The 16,051-nt window shown below is 48.2% G+C and overlaps 1 protein-coding gene across 2 annotated transcripts in view; it reads left to right on the forward strand.

Moving 5' to 3' along the window:
- Window positions 1-4,570: 4,570 nt before the first annotated feature.
- The window catches only part of BRWD3 (bromodomain and WD repeat domain containing 3), a 45,811-nt gene continuing 34,330 nt past the window's right edge, over window positions 4,571-16,051 (forward strand). The window contains exons 1-6 of one of the 2 annotated variants that reach the window (XM_079319207.1): window positions 4,571-4,786; window positions 4,872-4,930; window positions 5,082-5,111; window positions 5,359-5,418; window positions 12,822-12,972; window positions 15,021-15,119. In XM_079319207.1, the coding sequence (XP_079175333.1) occupies window positions 4,750-4,786; window positions 4,872-4,930; window positions 5,082-5,111; window positions 5,359-5,418; window positions 12,822-12,972; window positions 15,021-15,119 (436 nt within the window). In that variant the 5' untranslated portion in view covers window positions 4,571-4,749. The remainder of the gene's footprint in view (window positions 4,787-4,871; window positions 4,931-5,081; window positions 5,112-5,358; window positions 5,419-12,821; window positions 12,973-15,020; window positions 15,120-16,051) is intronic. The other variant, XM_079319206.1, reaches the window with a different exon arrangement.

The raw sequence follows: 16,051 nt of genomic DNA on the forward strand, positions 1-16,051 counted from the left end.
AAAAACAAATCACAAACAAAACATTAAAGGATTATTTACAAATATTGAGCATGACTTGAAACTGTGATATCAGGTGATATTTTTGGGGTGAGATCCTTGTGCAGGGGACCCCTGGACTGGCAGCAGTCAGGAGAAGCTGGAAAAGGTTGGAAAAGGGGCTGATCCCATTGAGGGGACCCAGGCCAGGATCAGGCCCTTGGAACAGGGATCATGCTGAGTGCAGTAAACACCAGCAAAAAACCTACCTGGACACTTACACCCAGTGGTAATTTTGCTGCTATAAAACTTGGGGGGTACAAAGTTGGAATTCAGAGATGCTGAGGATGGATATGACACTGACATCATTCCCCTGGTCCAGAGCACACAGGGACACAGAGCCACCCCTTTTCCTGGGTGCTTCATCCACAGCTGGATTTGGCATTTCTGTGTGAAACAGAGAGAAGGAGAAATGTTTAGATAACAGTCAGAAATGTCAGTGCTTTGCAAAGCAGGCAGATGAAGCTCCCCCAGTCGCAGCAGGGCTGCACTCTGATCACAGCTCGCAGCAGCTAATGGCTGCCATAAGGAATATGAGATATGGATCAGTCCACGGAGCAAGGGAGGACACTGCTCCAGGCGGCTGCAATTCAGGCTGAACGGATTTTGGGATTCTCAAAAGGAAAAAAAAAAAACAAACCCAAACCATATTGACATCACCATCAGAACAAGTCATTTATCAACAAGATGAACTGTTGCGAGATGGAATTTAGAAACAAAGGCGAGCGGCGTCCTGGCCGCTCCTCCATCGCCTTCCGACGGGATAATGCTGCACCCAACTCTGGATGCCTGGCACCATCTAGAGGAAGGATTGGAATGATGCAGCAGAGAAATTAAATATTGAATTATTAAAAATAGCAACAATCCTAGAGCAGATCTTGTGTAATATCTAACAGCTACTTAGTTATCATTTAACAGCTCTTGTCGAGGATGAGAACCACAGGAAGGAGTGGGAACTTGGAGATTTGTTCTGCACAAACAGGATGCTGGTTTGCACACACAAGCCCTGCACTCCAGCAACTGTAATTAGTTCTAATTATTTTGCACCTCATTTATTTTTAAAAATAAGCTATGATATCAAAATTTGAGGTTTCTGTATGTAAAGATCTTCAAATAAGCTTGGACTTTTCAATATTCCTTTACTCACAACTGCATAGCACAAGGTACCAACTCCTAAATTCCTTCTGAACAGCTCTTATTTTTGAACCAGCTAAACAAAAGCTTTAACTTGGAAATGAAAAAATGATTCGATTTAACCACTATCCCTGTTTGCCATTTAGCTTCATATGAAAGGTGCAAGATGAGCAGGATGTTCAAAGAAATCCTTGTGGGTTGTTTCCAACTCAGGATATTTGACAAAATGCACACAGAAAATACTTTAAATAAAAAAAGCTAGAAGTGCTTTATTTTGTTCCAGTGTTTAAATCCAGTCATGTGCATTCCCATCTACACTTACTGGAAAGGTACAATGCAGGTAAACCCATCATACCTGCAAAATTCCATTCTAATTTTTTTTCCCCCATTTTTACCTGTACATTGTCGGTTGTGCCAAACCACAATCCTGTTTTCACACATGGCTAAAGCAGAATTTGACTCATGAGGACAGAAAAATCATGAATAAAATATGACAGTGACACCTTTACCTGGTGTTACAAGCTGACTGAGGGGAAGTTCATTTAATTTTGTAGTCAAATTAAACACAGGGTGGAGTTTTACTCTCGACTATAACAGAGAGTAAAACTCCCTACAACACCAAATGGGAAGAAGCAATAGATACTTGAATGTCAGCAGTTCCTACTCCTAAAATCCCTCAAAAACGTTAGTTTTTGTTTATCTAAAGAGCAGTTACAGCTACAATCCAGCTTCTTCCTTAAAGCAACTCTGCTCCTGAATCCTTCTGTGGCTCATTAGTCTGTTCTCCCTCCTCCTGCCACCAGCTGCTGCTGGCATTTACATAACAGAGCTCTGCTCTGAGGAAAGATGAATCAGCACATCCATAAAATCCTGCTTTCACTATGAGATTTACTATCACCCCCAGCATGCTGCTGCTTGGATGCAGAGGCTCTGGAAAAAGATGAGTCATGGAGCTGCAGGATCCGTGTGTGGTGTGGGAATGGAGCTCCTGGGGAAAGAGAGGATGGGCATTACTCACCAGAGATACTCCTGGAGGGGAAAACCCGGGAGAGGTGGGAAGAGCTAGCGGTAACAGCCCTTCTAGCAGGCTTGGGGAGCAACAAAGCAACTGGGAGAGGCTTGAGGAGGGGAAGCTGAGGTGCCAGGGAGTCAGGAATGTTGGGAAGAGGCTGAGGAGTGACTGCACAGCAGCACTGTCCAGCCACAGCCAGGCCGAGGGAAGCTCCCCATGAACTGTTTGGGAACGAGGAATGTTGGCTGTACCTGCCCCTGCAGCACACTCAGGACACACCTGGGGCATTCCCAACACTCTCCCCTCCTGCTGATGCAGGAATTCATCTGAGCCAGCACTGAGCACTGACACAAAGTCATGGAGTGAGCACCAAGCAAGGAGCAGCCAGGCTCCCAGCTGGAAGGCTGAAGGAAGGACACAAGCAAGGCATGGATAAACTTTTCTGGGAGCATTTTCTATCCCAGGCTTTTGAAAGCCCCTTTTAGTTATTGCAGAGATTCCCATGAGCTCTAGGCAGGCCCAAACAGAACAATCCTGCCTGGTGCTGCTGCAGCCTCACCTGTGCCACCTCCAAGCTCAAATAAAAGCAAATCATGAGTGGAGAGATTCAGTAAGGCACCAGAAGGTGCCAAGGAAATATCACATTCCTGCTGAAATACTGAATCATGGAATCCCAGAATGGTTTGGGTTGGAAAGGGCCTTAAAGCCCACCCAGCCCCAATCCCTGCCTGAGCAGAAACACCTTCCACCATCCCAGGCTTCTCCAAGCCCTGTCCACCCTGGCCTTGGGCACTTCCAGGGATCCAGGGGCAGCCACAGCTGCTCTGGGCACCCTGTGCCAGGGCCTCCCCACCTCACAGCCAGGAATTCCTTCCCAATACCCACCTCATCCTGCCCTCTGGCAGTGGGAGCCATTCCCTCCAGTCCTGGGCACTCCAGGCCCACGGAGTCTCCATCTCCCCTGTGGGCTCCCCTCAGGCACTGGAAGGCCACAATTAGATCTTCAGGCTGAACAATCCCAATTCTCCCAGCCTTCCCTCACTATCAGAGCTGCTGATCATCTTGGCACCTCCACTGGATTTGTCCCAACAATTCCATGTTCCTGTGCTGGGGATCCTGTGCTGGAAGCAGCTCTGCAGGTCTCACCTAAGCATGGATACATTAAGGAGCTGCTGGCACTGGAATGCACCAGGGCAGTATTTATGGTGCTGTTTTATCCCTGACATGGAATTCTCTTCAGGTCAGGAAGATGGATTTGTACTTTCAGGGCATATTATAAAACATCATCATGTTTTCTCCTTTGCCTTCTTATCATGCATGAAAAGATGAGCTTGCAGTTCTGGGCTGTGAAGACAGGTGGGAGAAACATCACATTGCTCTGGAGAGTGGATCAGTGTGTGCTTCTCCTGGCTGGGAATTCCCTCTGGCAGTGGGAAGCCATTTCCCCTTGTCCCAAGTCCCTTTCTATTTTTCTTGTAGGCTCCAAATGATTACTCTCAGAATGTTTTCAGGGAATGTATTCCAGGCATGAGGAGAGGCTGCAGTTTTTTATTTCAGGGTGACAGTGGTTTTTACACTGCCAAGGCTCTGGAGTTGTAACACCATATGTCAGGTACTTGAGATAAAATACAATTCACTTGATGTGTTTCAGGAACTTACTGCTGAAGTGACACCAATTTCAGGAGCTCTGACAGGATGCTTCATATGGATAAATATTTATTTCCATCAAAACTATCTACTCTGACCCTGACCGCTTTGTTCCTTGAGGAGAACGGGTGCTGTGTCCATATTTGAATTTCCTGGTCACTGGGATCAAACACTTTTATCTGACTCGAACCTGAGACACTTCCCTGCAGCCAGGCCTTGTTTAGCGGGGACACTGTCACCTCCCCACCACACAGCCCCGTGTCCCCTCCATGGCACACGCGTGGGCTCCACCCCTACCCTTAACAGCACCGCTACAATTCCTGAATCCCTTAATTCTCTTAAAAACTGCTTCATTTGAGTCACACATCCGGCTGCATTTCCCAGGTGCTGCCACGAGCACTGAGGCCGTGAGGGCCGGAGCTGAGAGGGCTGAGGCCCTGAGGGTCGACGCCGCGAGGACGGGCCGTTAGCGCTGCCCCGCGACAGCTGCCGAGCGCTCTGATGCACAGCCCGCCCCAGCGCTGCCCCGCGAACGCGGCCAAGCGCCCCAGGCCCATCCCGGCTCTCGCGGCCCGGCCCTTCCTCCTCCTCCCCTTCCTCCTCCTCCTCCTCCTCCCTCAGCGCCGCCCGGAAGTGGAGGGCGCCCCCCCGCGACGCGTCACCGCCCCGCCCTTCCTGCCCCCCCGCCCGCCCGGCGCTGCCGCGCGCGCCCCCCAGCGGCGGGCGGCGGCGGTGCGGGCGGTGCCGGCGGCGCTCGGTCCGCGGAGCCGCGATGAGCCCGGGCGGGACCCGCGCCCGCACCCGCACCGGGACCCGCGCCCCGCACCGGCACCGCCGCTCCGCTATGGGGCTGCGCCCGCATTAGGAGCCGAGTCCCCCCGGGGCGCCATCCGCCACCTCCCCTCCCCCTCCCGAGGAGGATGGCGGCGGCGGCCGCCCCGACCCAGCTGGAAGCCGGTGGGTATCGCTGGCGGCGGGGGCTGCGCTCCGCACCCCCTCCGTTCTAACCGTGTCTAACCCGCTCTCCCCCGCCCCTCCGCAGAGCTCTACTACCTGATCGCACGGTTCCTGCAGTCCGGACCCTGCAAGAAATCCGCCCAGGTGAGCGCGGAGCCGGCGCTCCGGCCGGGCCGGGCGGGCGGCGACGGGACGGGACGGGACTGGACGGGATGGGACGGGGCGGCGGAGCCGCCGCGCTGCGTTCGCCGGACTCACGTCCTTTGTGTATGTCTGTGTGTCCCTCTGTCCCCAGGTACTGGTGGAGGAGCTGGAGGAGCACCAGGTGAGGCGCCTGCCCCGGCGGGACGGGGGAAGCCCTCGGGACGGCGGGGTCGGCGTTTGCCCTGCCCCGTCTAACCCAGCCCATCTCCGCCCGGGACACCCGGCGGCAGCGCGGCTGTCCCGCGGCGGGGCCGGGGCAGCGGCCGGGGGCTCCATGCCGGGGGGCGCGGGCGGGCACCGGGGGGGCTCCCCGGGGAGGGGTCGCTCGGGCTCTGACGGCCGCCCCCGTCCCCGTGTCCCTCCCGCAGCTGATTCCGCGGCGCTTGGACTGGCAGGGCAAGGAGCACCGCCGGAGCTTCGAGGACCTGGTAAGACAAGTTTCACTCCTGACTTTTCCGACAACTTCCCCGTGTACCCCGCGCCGCCGCCGCCGCCGCACCGAGCGCCGCGTCCCCCCTCCTCTCCCCGTTTGTGTGTTCCCCCCCCCCCCAACCAGGGCTGCGGGCTGCGCCCCGCCGAGGCCGCGACGGGCCGCGGGGTGCGAAACGGAGAGGCGGGCAGGGAGCGGCGGGGCCGGGGGCTGCCGGTGAGACCCCCGTGAGCCGCCCGGTGGCACCGGCGGAGCGGCCGCGCCGCGCTATTGTGGGGCCGGGGGTTATCCGAGGGCACGCACCGGGGCCCGCCGCGGCCAATGGCGCTGCGCCTTACAACGCGGGGAGCGGTGCGCGGCGATGTGAGGCGGCAGCTGATTGGCTGCGGCGGCGCCGCGGCGGAGCCGGCGGGGCGGGGGGCGCGGGGCGCGGGTCCCCCCCGGTTCCCCCCGCGCCATCGCCGCCGCCTCGCCCGCGGCCCCGGGGCTGCTCCGCTCCGGGCCGGGCTCGGCCGCGCTCCCGTGTCCCGGCGGGGGGGACGTGCCGGACGTGCCGCCGGGCCCGGCGCTGCCGGGCTGGGTCAGGGATTCCCGGCCTGCGGCGGCCTGCGCGGAACCCGCCCCTCACCGCGGCGTCTGGGCCTGCTGTCAGGCAGGAAAGGAGGGGTTAGGAAGTGTGGTGTTGCGGCTGTTAAATGCCGGTGAAATACGCGGAGCGGCGGCTTTTGCTGAGGTATAAACCCTATGGATGTGTGTCATTGAGGAAGGTCAGTCCCTCCGCAAGGCCGGGGGTGGGGGGCGGCTCTTGGCCCTGCACCCCCCGAGACGTGTCCGTGTGAAAGCCACAGACCTGAAGGATTCCAGTCCTTTCCCAAAGGGTCCGGGCGGCCTTGGTTTCATTTCTGGGAGCTGTGGGCAATGACGTGTGGTGCTGCTGTAGCACTTGGCAGCTGGAGCGCTGTAAACTTCCCAGCAGCGTTTATGGCATTGACACCTGTGCCCAGCACTGGCACCTCACCTGCCAGGAATGGGAAGCACGTCCTGGCCTCTCCCGCCCCACGGAGCAATGGTGACCTGGGATTTTGCCATGGCTGTTGCTCAAACTCCTCTGCATCTGGCTCAGGAGCTGCTTTCCCACTTTAGAAATATTGTAGGAGCTCAGGTGTGGACAGAACTTGTGCCCAGAGGAGACCTTTGGACCCGCTGCTTTCCCTTTCCAAAGCCAATTCAGAATTTCAGGTGGAAGCTGGGCTTCCTCACACCCCTTGTGGATAATTCTGGGACTGTGAATTGAGTGAGTAGATATTGAGCAAGTTCTGCATTCAGTAAATTTTGGTTCCCTATGGCCTTCCTAGAGAATCTGAAATGTAATTGTGAGATGTCTCAGCTTTAGCATGGGACTGCACCCTGAATCCAGGAGGAATATTAGCAGTGCCACTGTGAAGTCTGGTGTCAGAGACAGTGGTTTTGCATGACACTTGGATTAACATACAATTTTTTTGTTTTCATTCTCTGTGGCAAAGATATACAAGCCTTAAAACCTATTTTTAAATGTGTGTCTGAACATGTTGAAACATGAACTTTTCTTTAACATCTCAGAAATGAGAGGAAAAACCATTTTGAAGTGACTTTGGGAGTTAATAGGAAATTCCTTCTTTCTGTATAAACTTATATTAAATTTAAGATTTTTTTCCCTATGTCTTAAACTAATCAGCACTAACCAATGCTTTTAGTTTGCCTTTTTATCTGCTATTATTTAACTGTTTCTCATGGTTTACAGTAAGGACCAGGATTATAAGTGAATCATTACAGTGAGACAGGTTGATGCCAGTTGGGATGAGCTGAGTTTCTCTCTGTGAATCCTCAGAGTGTTAAGGATGTTGAAGAAAGGCTTTTTCTCCCTCATTGTTAGGGTTTTCTCTGTTTGGAATTTGGACTTTTGGTTGCATATGATTGTTTATTAACCTGAGCTCCTCGACTTCAGGGCTGGCTGGATGTCTGAATGCCATGCTCAGAGCAGAGCCAGGCTTGTGAAGGACACAAAGCACACCGACCTTCATTTTAATTATCTCAGGCACATAATGAACCAGAATTAAATTGGAGATGCCAGCAGTTGGAGGTAAAGGGTTTTTTCCTACCCATTTCTCCTTTTTACAGTCAGAAACCCAAAATCATTTACAATCTCAGCTGGGTGGTGCAGCTACTCTGGTCAGGCAGGTAATTGAATTCATGAAAGTTTACAACCCAGAGAAGTCTGATTTGTTTGTTTGCCCAGTATTCAGACAGAGTATTTCTTGTTCTGGTATTTCAGCTTTTTCCATCCTCAGTGTGTCTGTTCAGGTTCTGGGTGGTGTTCTTCAGAAAATATGCTAATACTGTGACCACTGAGCACGTTGTTATTGCTCCTGGGCTTTTGGGAGTGATAAAGATGGAACAGCCCAATGGCTACTGGATGGTTTTTATCTAGGGAATGTTTACTCCCACTCCACTCCAGTTTTTAGGCAAGATCTGAAAGCTGTGAGATTTCTTTGTTCCTTTTTTTTTTTTTTTTTAACTTAATCTTTTACTTCAAATGTCAGGTATCACAGGGCAGACAAGTAATTTAAGACACACTCATAAGAATTATTCCTATGAAGCAAAACCACACAGAATGCAAGTTTATGTGCATTTGTGTTGCCTTTGTTTTTCCTGTTTATTTTCATGTTGGAGCACTTTTTGCCTGCAGCTTGTGGCTGCCTGTCTAGGTAATCACTGAGTCACAGAATGTCCTGAGCTGGAAGGGACACACAGGACCATCAGTTCTGCTCCTGTTCCTGCACAGACACCCCAGCAATCCCACCCTGTGCATCCCTGGGAACATTATCCAAACCCTTCTGGAGCTCTGGCAGCCCTGGGGCTGTGCCCATTCCCTGGGGAGCCTGAGCAGTGCCAAAACACCCTCTGGGGGAAGAACCTTTCCCTGATCTCAGTCTCCCTGACACATTGAGCCATTCCCTGGGTCCTGTCCCTCTTTCAGGCAGAGAGATGAGAGCTGCTCCACAGGAGGAGCTGCCACCACCAGTGACTCTCCCCTCAGTTCCCTTTTCTCCAAGCTGAATTCTCCAGGTGTACTCCACAGTGGTTTTACTGCCTCACTGACTGCTGCTGGTCTTGAGCCACGAGATGTGTTTGTAAAGGAGAGGGTCAGTGATTCCCAGAATCCCAGACTGCTTTGGGTTGGGAGGGACCTTCAAGCCCATCCCATTCCACCTCCTGCCATGGGCAGGTACACTTTCCACTGGACCAGGTTGCTCCCAGCCCCATCCAGCCCAGCCTTACAAAGGTCTGAAGTGTGTCCAACTTGCAGACAATTAGTGCTCTGGTTTTAAATGAGCCACAGCAGCTTGGTGTGGAGTCAGCTGCTGTACAGATGAGTCAAGCTGAACGACTGATTATCAGCACAGTCTCCAGTGACCTGCTGTTCCACATTATCTTTGTTTATTCCTGATAAAGGTGACTGACTCTGCTCTGATTTTAAGAACTTTCTAATGGGTTGAGTCTTCTGGCTCAGCCTTGTTTGGTCTTTGTGCTGAAAAACATGTAATTCCAGGCAAAACAGAAAATCAGCTGTTGTTGGAGAGTGGGGAATTTGCATCCATGAGCTGGTATGGAACAGCTTATGGGATTTGGCTCTGAGTTCCTGCCTTGCCCATCTGCATTGATTTAAAACTAGCCCAGAGTCCGAGGTGCTGGTATTTATAGATCCTGCCAATCCCAGCATTAGCAGAGATGTTACAGTTTTGTCACTTCAGGAAAATGTCATCTGGTAGCATGGTCATTCCAACCTGTTCCCTCAGGGATCCCAGTGGGTAAAGGCTTTTTTAATTCCAGTCTATTTGCATATTGTTGGCATCTTGTGCAGGTCCAGTGTCTGAGCTTCCTTTTGCTGAGATTCCCTATTTGAGGTCATGAGTAATTTCCTGCTTGCTCAGCTGCCTCGGCCCCTTGGCTTCCTCCACTGCTTTTTGATACAGTTGTCAATTGATTCTTAATTGATGGTTATTTTGGCAAATGAGGGAAGTGTTGGATGACTACCTGGAGGAGGGAAATCCCCTGCTGAGCCCCAGCAGGGGTGGGGGCAGAGCAGCCTCTGAAGGGCTGCATCAGTGCCTCATTCCAGTCTGCAGCTCCTGCTCAGATCTGTGCTTTGAAGAGATGTTCCACTGGGCTTCCCAAAAGAGATGGTTCCCACAGCTCCCTGGTTCCCATCTCTGGCAAAACAGATATCTTACTTTAAGCAGTAATCACCCAGAGGGGTTTTGGGTTTGTTTGTTCCCTATTTATTGAAACCTTCCTTGGAGGAGGAGTTGTCAGCAGCTGTAGAATCACACACTCCTGACTTGGAAGGGACCCACAAGGATCATCAAATCCTGCTCCTGTCCCTGCACAGTCACCCCAGGAATCCCACCCTGTGCCTGAGGACATTATCCAAACAGGGATCAGAGTCACACCAGGGGATTTTGTTTCAGAGATGAGGTGATGCTTCCAACCACAGGACCATGAACAGGTTTGGGAGTTGAATTTCTCCGAGCCCTGACGTGACTTCACTAATAGAAGTGCTTGTGCTTATCACTGGAGCAGCTTATCTCAGCCTGCCTCCAGCACTCAGGGCTGGGAGAGTTTTTTAAAAAGAGATTTTTTTAGAAGAATAGATTGGCTTCACTTAATCCTTCACTTTTTAGATCCACTGTACCTCTGTGGTTACTGTCAGAGAACTCACCTGGTTCTATTGCATTCTTGTGCTCTCATATTTTTAACTTTTATAGGATTTTCACATCCTAAGGCAACAAAACATATTTTCTTTATGATTTATCCCAAGATGCAGCATTTGTTTTCACTTAGCACATTTTCAGCTCTCCTTTATTTTAACATGCATGGTTTGGGCCTGTATTACTCATCTCTATTTTTTTTTCCAATTTACCAATTATTTTGTAAAATATTTACTCATTATATTCTAAAATATTTTCTGATATATTTGATGAGCTGATAATATCCTTGCTGCTTTTCATTTTGCCACGTGGGATTTGGACAAGCACACACTAAGAGGTGTAGCTGTACCTTTGCCTTTTCCATCCTTCTTTTAAGGAAAATATGACCTGAGAAATGTTTTTTTCAGCTGGATGTTTGCAGCTCATATTCTAGAAAAATACTTAAAATCCATTTACAACTCTCACACAGAGGTGAAAGGAAGGGTTTTTGATTCAAGTTCTTCTGGGAACCTGAAAATAGAATTCTTGTTTAGCTCTGGGCTGTGATTTAAGCATTTTTTCTGGAAGTTATTATGGAAAAAAAATCACCAGGAGAATTTGCTGCTCTTGCTGCCTGCCTATGGAGCTGTTTGTTAGCAACAGCAGTGCTAATATTCAGATTAAGAGCTGCTTATTTGGGGCTGTTGTGGGTTGTAGAAACATGGAGATGTGCAGGGTAAAAAGTGAGACCAGGGAATGCTGTCTGTCCCTACACGTGTCAATATTTGTACTTTGCTATTCCCTATAAAACTGCCTTTGTCTTTAAGCCAAGTCCTTTTCCAGTTTGAACTTAGTCAGGACTCTTGCTTTGGGTTTTTTACATTTCCAGACAGGTACAATTTGGGTTCTTCTGGTGCTCTGGAAGTAAAATTTCTCTGATGGTGTTTTTGATCTTTTAATCTTGATACATCTCTGTGTATTGGCAGCTGATGACTGAGGGGCTTGTTGCTGGTTATCAAGATGGAAATAAGAATTTCATACTCAGTTTTTACTTAACTGCAGATTCTCTCTCTAGAACTTCCCTTTCTGACCCTTTCAGAAATCTTACACACTGAAGGGAGGCTGGTGCAGCATCATAAAATATTTTGTGGCATGGACACATTTACAGTGTTTCAGGAATGAGTCAGAATGAGAGGCAAATATAAAGTTTGGATAATCCTTTTCTCTCATTTCAGCTTCTATTATATCCCATCATTTACAGTGAAGACTGTACATGGTCATACAATGAACTTCACTGGCTGTACCACTGGGAAGGTGCCAATATAATTTGGAGCTCTGATTTTAGGGACAAAATTTAAAATGACTGAAGAAACCTGTCAGTGCAGGAGAGCATTCACAGGGTCATTCCTTGACACTCACTCACAGGATGAAAAGTCTTGGAATGAGAACAGGGTAATTCACTCATCAGGTTTCTCATTCCTGCACTGAAAAAATGATGATTTGGGGTCTTTAGAATCATCATAATTGATGAGATGATTCTTTAACCAGCAGTGACTGAGGGATGAGTAGAGGGAGGAAGCTCTTCTGCAAGAGTTTCCTCTATATTGGAAGAGTTTTTAGTTGGATTTAGTTAACTGGTAATTTGTATATTCAATTAGATATATTTCCCTTTTGTTTCTGGTTAAAATCTGAGCTATGGGACAGTGTTGATCCTGCTCATGGTGCAGGTGGTGACATTATCCAGCCCTGCCTGGCTGTGCTGGGTCCTGTAGCTCCACTGCTGTTGCCCAACTGGAATGAAAAAATTCCCAACTACGTGTCCTAATAATCTGTTTGATGACACAGTTGAGTGAACAATGTTTTGGCAGCAGGGCTGAGGGAATTACAGAGGTTCTCCTCCTTCCTGATGCCTGGCACTCCCTCTGGAGTGCTGGGGCAGGAGCTGGGCTCATCCTGGGATCTGGGCAGGCTGGAGGCTGTTGATCCATAAAAAGGTGGATGGAGCTGTGTCAAAGGAGCTCTGATGAGCAGCTTTTCCTGCCAGTTTGTAAATACAGGAGTCAGGCAGTGCAGGGCATTCTGGATAATGAGGCACAATTTATTTGTTGTTTGAACAGACTGTCAGAAAAAACTGTTGTAGCTCCATAGAAAACAGTCTCTGCCCAAAGGGAAAAATAAAGGATGTTTTCCCAACATGACAAAATTGGAGCCTACACATGTAGGCTATTCCCAGGAGCTGGAAAGTGGAGATTGAGTATGGATTTTAGGGTAATGTTTAGGGGTTTTAGGTAATTATTAAGATTTTTATTCTTTTGCACATGTGCTTCATACAGTGATGTCAATGCAAGGGTGTTTCAATTAAGCAAAAACTGGGAAGAGAATGAACTGAAAAATAAAAAAGGCTTTAAAAAAGTTGTTTGAGCAGAGCTGTGCACTGGGGATTTTTATTTCTTAGTGAAAATCCTAAATTTACAATTAAGTTGTTACAACCTGAAACTTCTGATGTGGCTTTTGCAACACTCCACTTTAAAATGCAGTATAATTAATTTTGAGGGGATTTGCAGGGGGTTTAAGCTTGGTTGCAGTAAATTTACACTTGAATATCAAGCAAAGAACTACCAGCAGAAAGAAAAATAAACCAGTTTTCAAAAGTCTGTGTTATTTGTGTGTTTAGGTGGCTGTCAATGCACACATCCCTCCAGATTATCTTCTTAGGATCTGTGAGAGACTTGGACCCCTCTTAGACAAGGAAATCCCCCAGAGTGTCCTGGGGGTGCAGACTTTGCTGGGTGTGGGGCGTCAGTCTCTCCTGAGGGCAGCAAAAGGTAAGATTCTCAATTTTTCTGGGCTTCAATTCTATTTTAATAGATTTTTTTGTAAATTCTATTTTTACTAGAGCTTTTGTTGCCATTCCTGTTGGGGTATCTGTGTGTTTGCATGAGCCCTGGTTTGTCTCCTGTGCTTGCCAGCTTTTTTCTTCCTAAAATGAAGTTGTTGCTGGCTCTGTTGGATGTATTTTCTTGGGTTGAAAATGCTATTTTAAGCAATTCTTGCCTATGGTTGCCTGATCTTGTTACTTCCTCTGCCTCCTTCCCCAGTGTGTTGGTGTTTGTGTAAATGATGTGAATGGGATTAGAGATTTGATGCATCTGAAAAATGCCATATTTTCCATATACATTTACACACATCTGTGTCTAAAATCACAGAGCTGGGCTGTTTTTCAACCTGATTTTTTCCATTCTTTGACTCCCTGGCTGTGCAGACACAGGACAGGGTGGTGGCATTTGGGGCAGCACTTAGGAAGTAGGAGAAGGCCAGGCTGATTCTTCAGTGACAATTCCTGCTTCTCCTTGCTTCAAGTTAATTTGAAAGCCCTCATTCCTTTCATGAAGAGCACCAGTCCTTTTCCCTTTGTAAAACTCTCTCTGCTTGAGAGAATGATCCTGAGAGCAGTTGTGTGTTAGAACTGAAGAGATCTGAGAGCCATCTGCTTTTTGAAGTGATTCCTCCTTCCCTCCTCACTCCATGCCCCTGCCCCTTCCTCCCTGCAGGAGCCAGAACTTCCTTGATCCTGGGATGTGCTGATTCAGAGAGCTGAAATGTTGCAAAATTTGTTGTAGTGAATTAAATGAGCTGGTGGAAAAGGATCACAGGGCTGGAGGTGACACAGGAGGAGGAGCATCATCCTGGGAGAGGAGGAGGGATGGCAGAGCAGGACCTTCCTGTTTTGGTGGCAGTTGAGCACTTAATTCCCTGCATCCTGTGAACTCACACCGAGCCTCTGCCAATCCTTTGGATCTCTCCTGGAGGGATGAGCTGTTCTCAAACATGTGGCCCTACAGAGTTGTGGGACTGAGTCTTGTTTTACCTGTGCTTTACTGTAATTAGGTGCAGAAATTCAGGTTTGCAGAGAAACATTCCTTGCACGCTCAGTTTGCAGCTTAGAAACAAACAGCAGCAAAATGTAAAGAGAAAATAAACATTTTTCTGCAGGGGAACAGAAGGGTTTAGGTGGATGGATCTATTTTAGGAAGTCTGAGTGCTGTTTTTAATGAGTATCATTTTAATACTCTGTGCAGCAGTTTGGGGTTTAATCAGAAGGTGCTCTCAGGAGTCTCTGAGTCACCTCAGCTTGTGCACTTTGTGTTCAGAGACCTACATGGTGCTACACAGATCCACCAACCTGCAGCACTGTCCTTCTGTTTCAGCACTTACTCACCGTGGAAGCTCATTTCTCTCCCTCCAGATGGCCAGAAATGGAAGAAATCCAGGTCTAATTTCTGAGGCACTTTGAACAGTCTCAGAAAAATCACTATTGTTCTAGAGAGGAGCCTCTCCGAGGCCAGTTGGCAGCAGAGAGCTGGAGAGTCTTTAAAGAGAACAGTCTTCACTTTAAAACAATGATTTTTTGGGGGGGGGGTGGGGTGCAGAGGACAATCTGAAAGGAGGGCACATTGCCACATATTGCAGGAAAACAGATTTATTGGAAAAAACCCTCACTTCTCTCACTTGTAGGCAGCAAAATGCGAATTTTCAAGTGTGCAGTTTCTGAGCAGTGGTGCTTTAAGTGTTGGCATTGCAGAAGGAAAACATGGCAGAGTTCAGTTGGGCCTCAATATAAAGTACACCCACTTTTTAAATTCACTTTTTCTCTCCATGAATTTAGAGTCAATAATCATCCAAATTAAGCAAAAATAAATTGAAACCATTTACACTGCTAAGGAACTGAAAATCAGTGTCACAACCTTTAAATGAGAAATCTGACAAACTGTTTAATCAGACAAATCTTACTGTGGGCTGTTGGCAGTGGTGCTTGATCTCTTGATTATGTAATGTATTGATTATTTCTTGTCCCTTGTCACTCCTGGTGCAGACTTCAGACACACACTATGGAAAGGATCTGCATTTGCAGCTCTGCACAGGGGCCGACCCCCCGAACTCCCAGTGAACTACGGGAAACCACCAAACGTGGGTGAGTCTGAAAGACCAAAAAATATTCTTTTCTCCTCTCTCTATTTATTCCCATCCTACAGAAAGTTCCTCTCACTGATTAAAACACTACAGTGGGCTTGTATTAATATATTCTCTGACATTTCATGATGAATTAGTCTAAAATAGGTCTCTCCCCTAACATTAAGATAATTTTTGTGTTATTCAGACTTGGATTTTCCACAGTGTGTTTAGCCATGTTTGCATGGTTGTTTAGAGGGCAGTGGGCTTGAATATTTTTTTTATATTTATGGTTTGCCTCCATAATATGTCCATGTGGTTGTAAGATTGGATGCTCACAGGAGCATGGAATCCTGGAATCATCATGGAATCTTAGCCAGAACAAAGCATCTGGCTCCCAGGGAACTTCTTTGACTCAAGAATTCCTTTTAGTTGGATTATGACAGAAAACAGACTGCTTGCAACATCCCTCTCCAGAAAGGAAATAATCACCAAAGCAACATTTGTGTTCCTTCAGCCTCAGTTGTCCACACAATTAGATAAAGAACTTGTATAAAACTCAGATATATGTGGGCTCTCAGCTTACATCTCATCACAGAGCTGCTCTGTTTTATATAAACTCAACTGTTTGCCTTGTATGGTTTAAACTTTCATTAACTGTTTTTATAGCAAAAAAAATTGATTCTTGCAGGCATAAGAGTAAATCCTGGTTTGTTTCTTTTTGGGGTGTTTTGTCTCTGTTTGTGCAAATGGATACATTTTCCTGGTTTGTCAGGGAGTCCTTTCACATGTGGATCCTCTCTCCCTTTGGAGAAGTAGGGATGGAGCTGGCAGTTTTTCTACCCTATCTGTGTATTTATTATTTTAGGCTGGTTCTGCAGTTGCTTTACTGTGAGCAGTTGTGCTGATGGATTACTAATAGTCTGAATTGTAGATTTATTGCACACATTCCTC

The sequence above is a fragment of the Erithacus rubecula genome (genome assembly GCF_903797595.1).
Source record: "Erithacus rubecula genome assembly, chromosome: 15".
NCBI classification, from domain to species: domain Eukaryota; kingdom Metazoa; phylum Chordata; class Aves; order Passeriformes; family Muscicapidae; genus Erithacus; species Erithacus rubecula.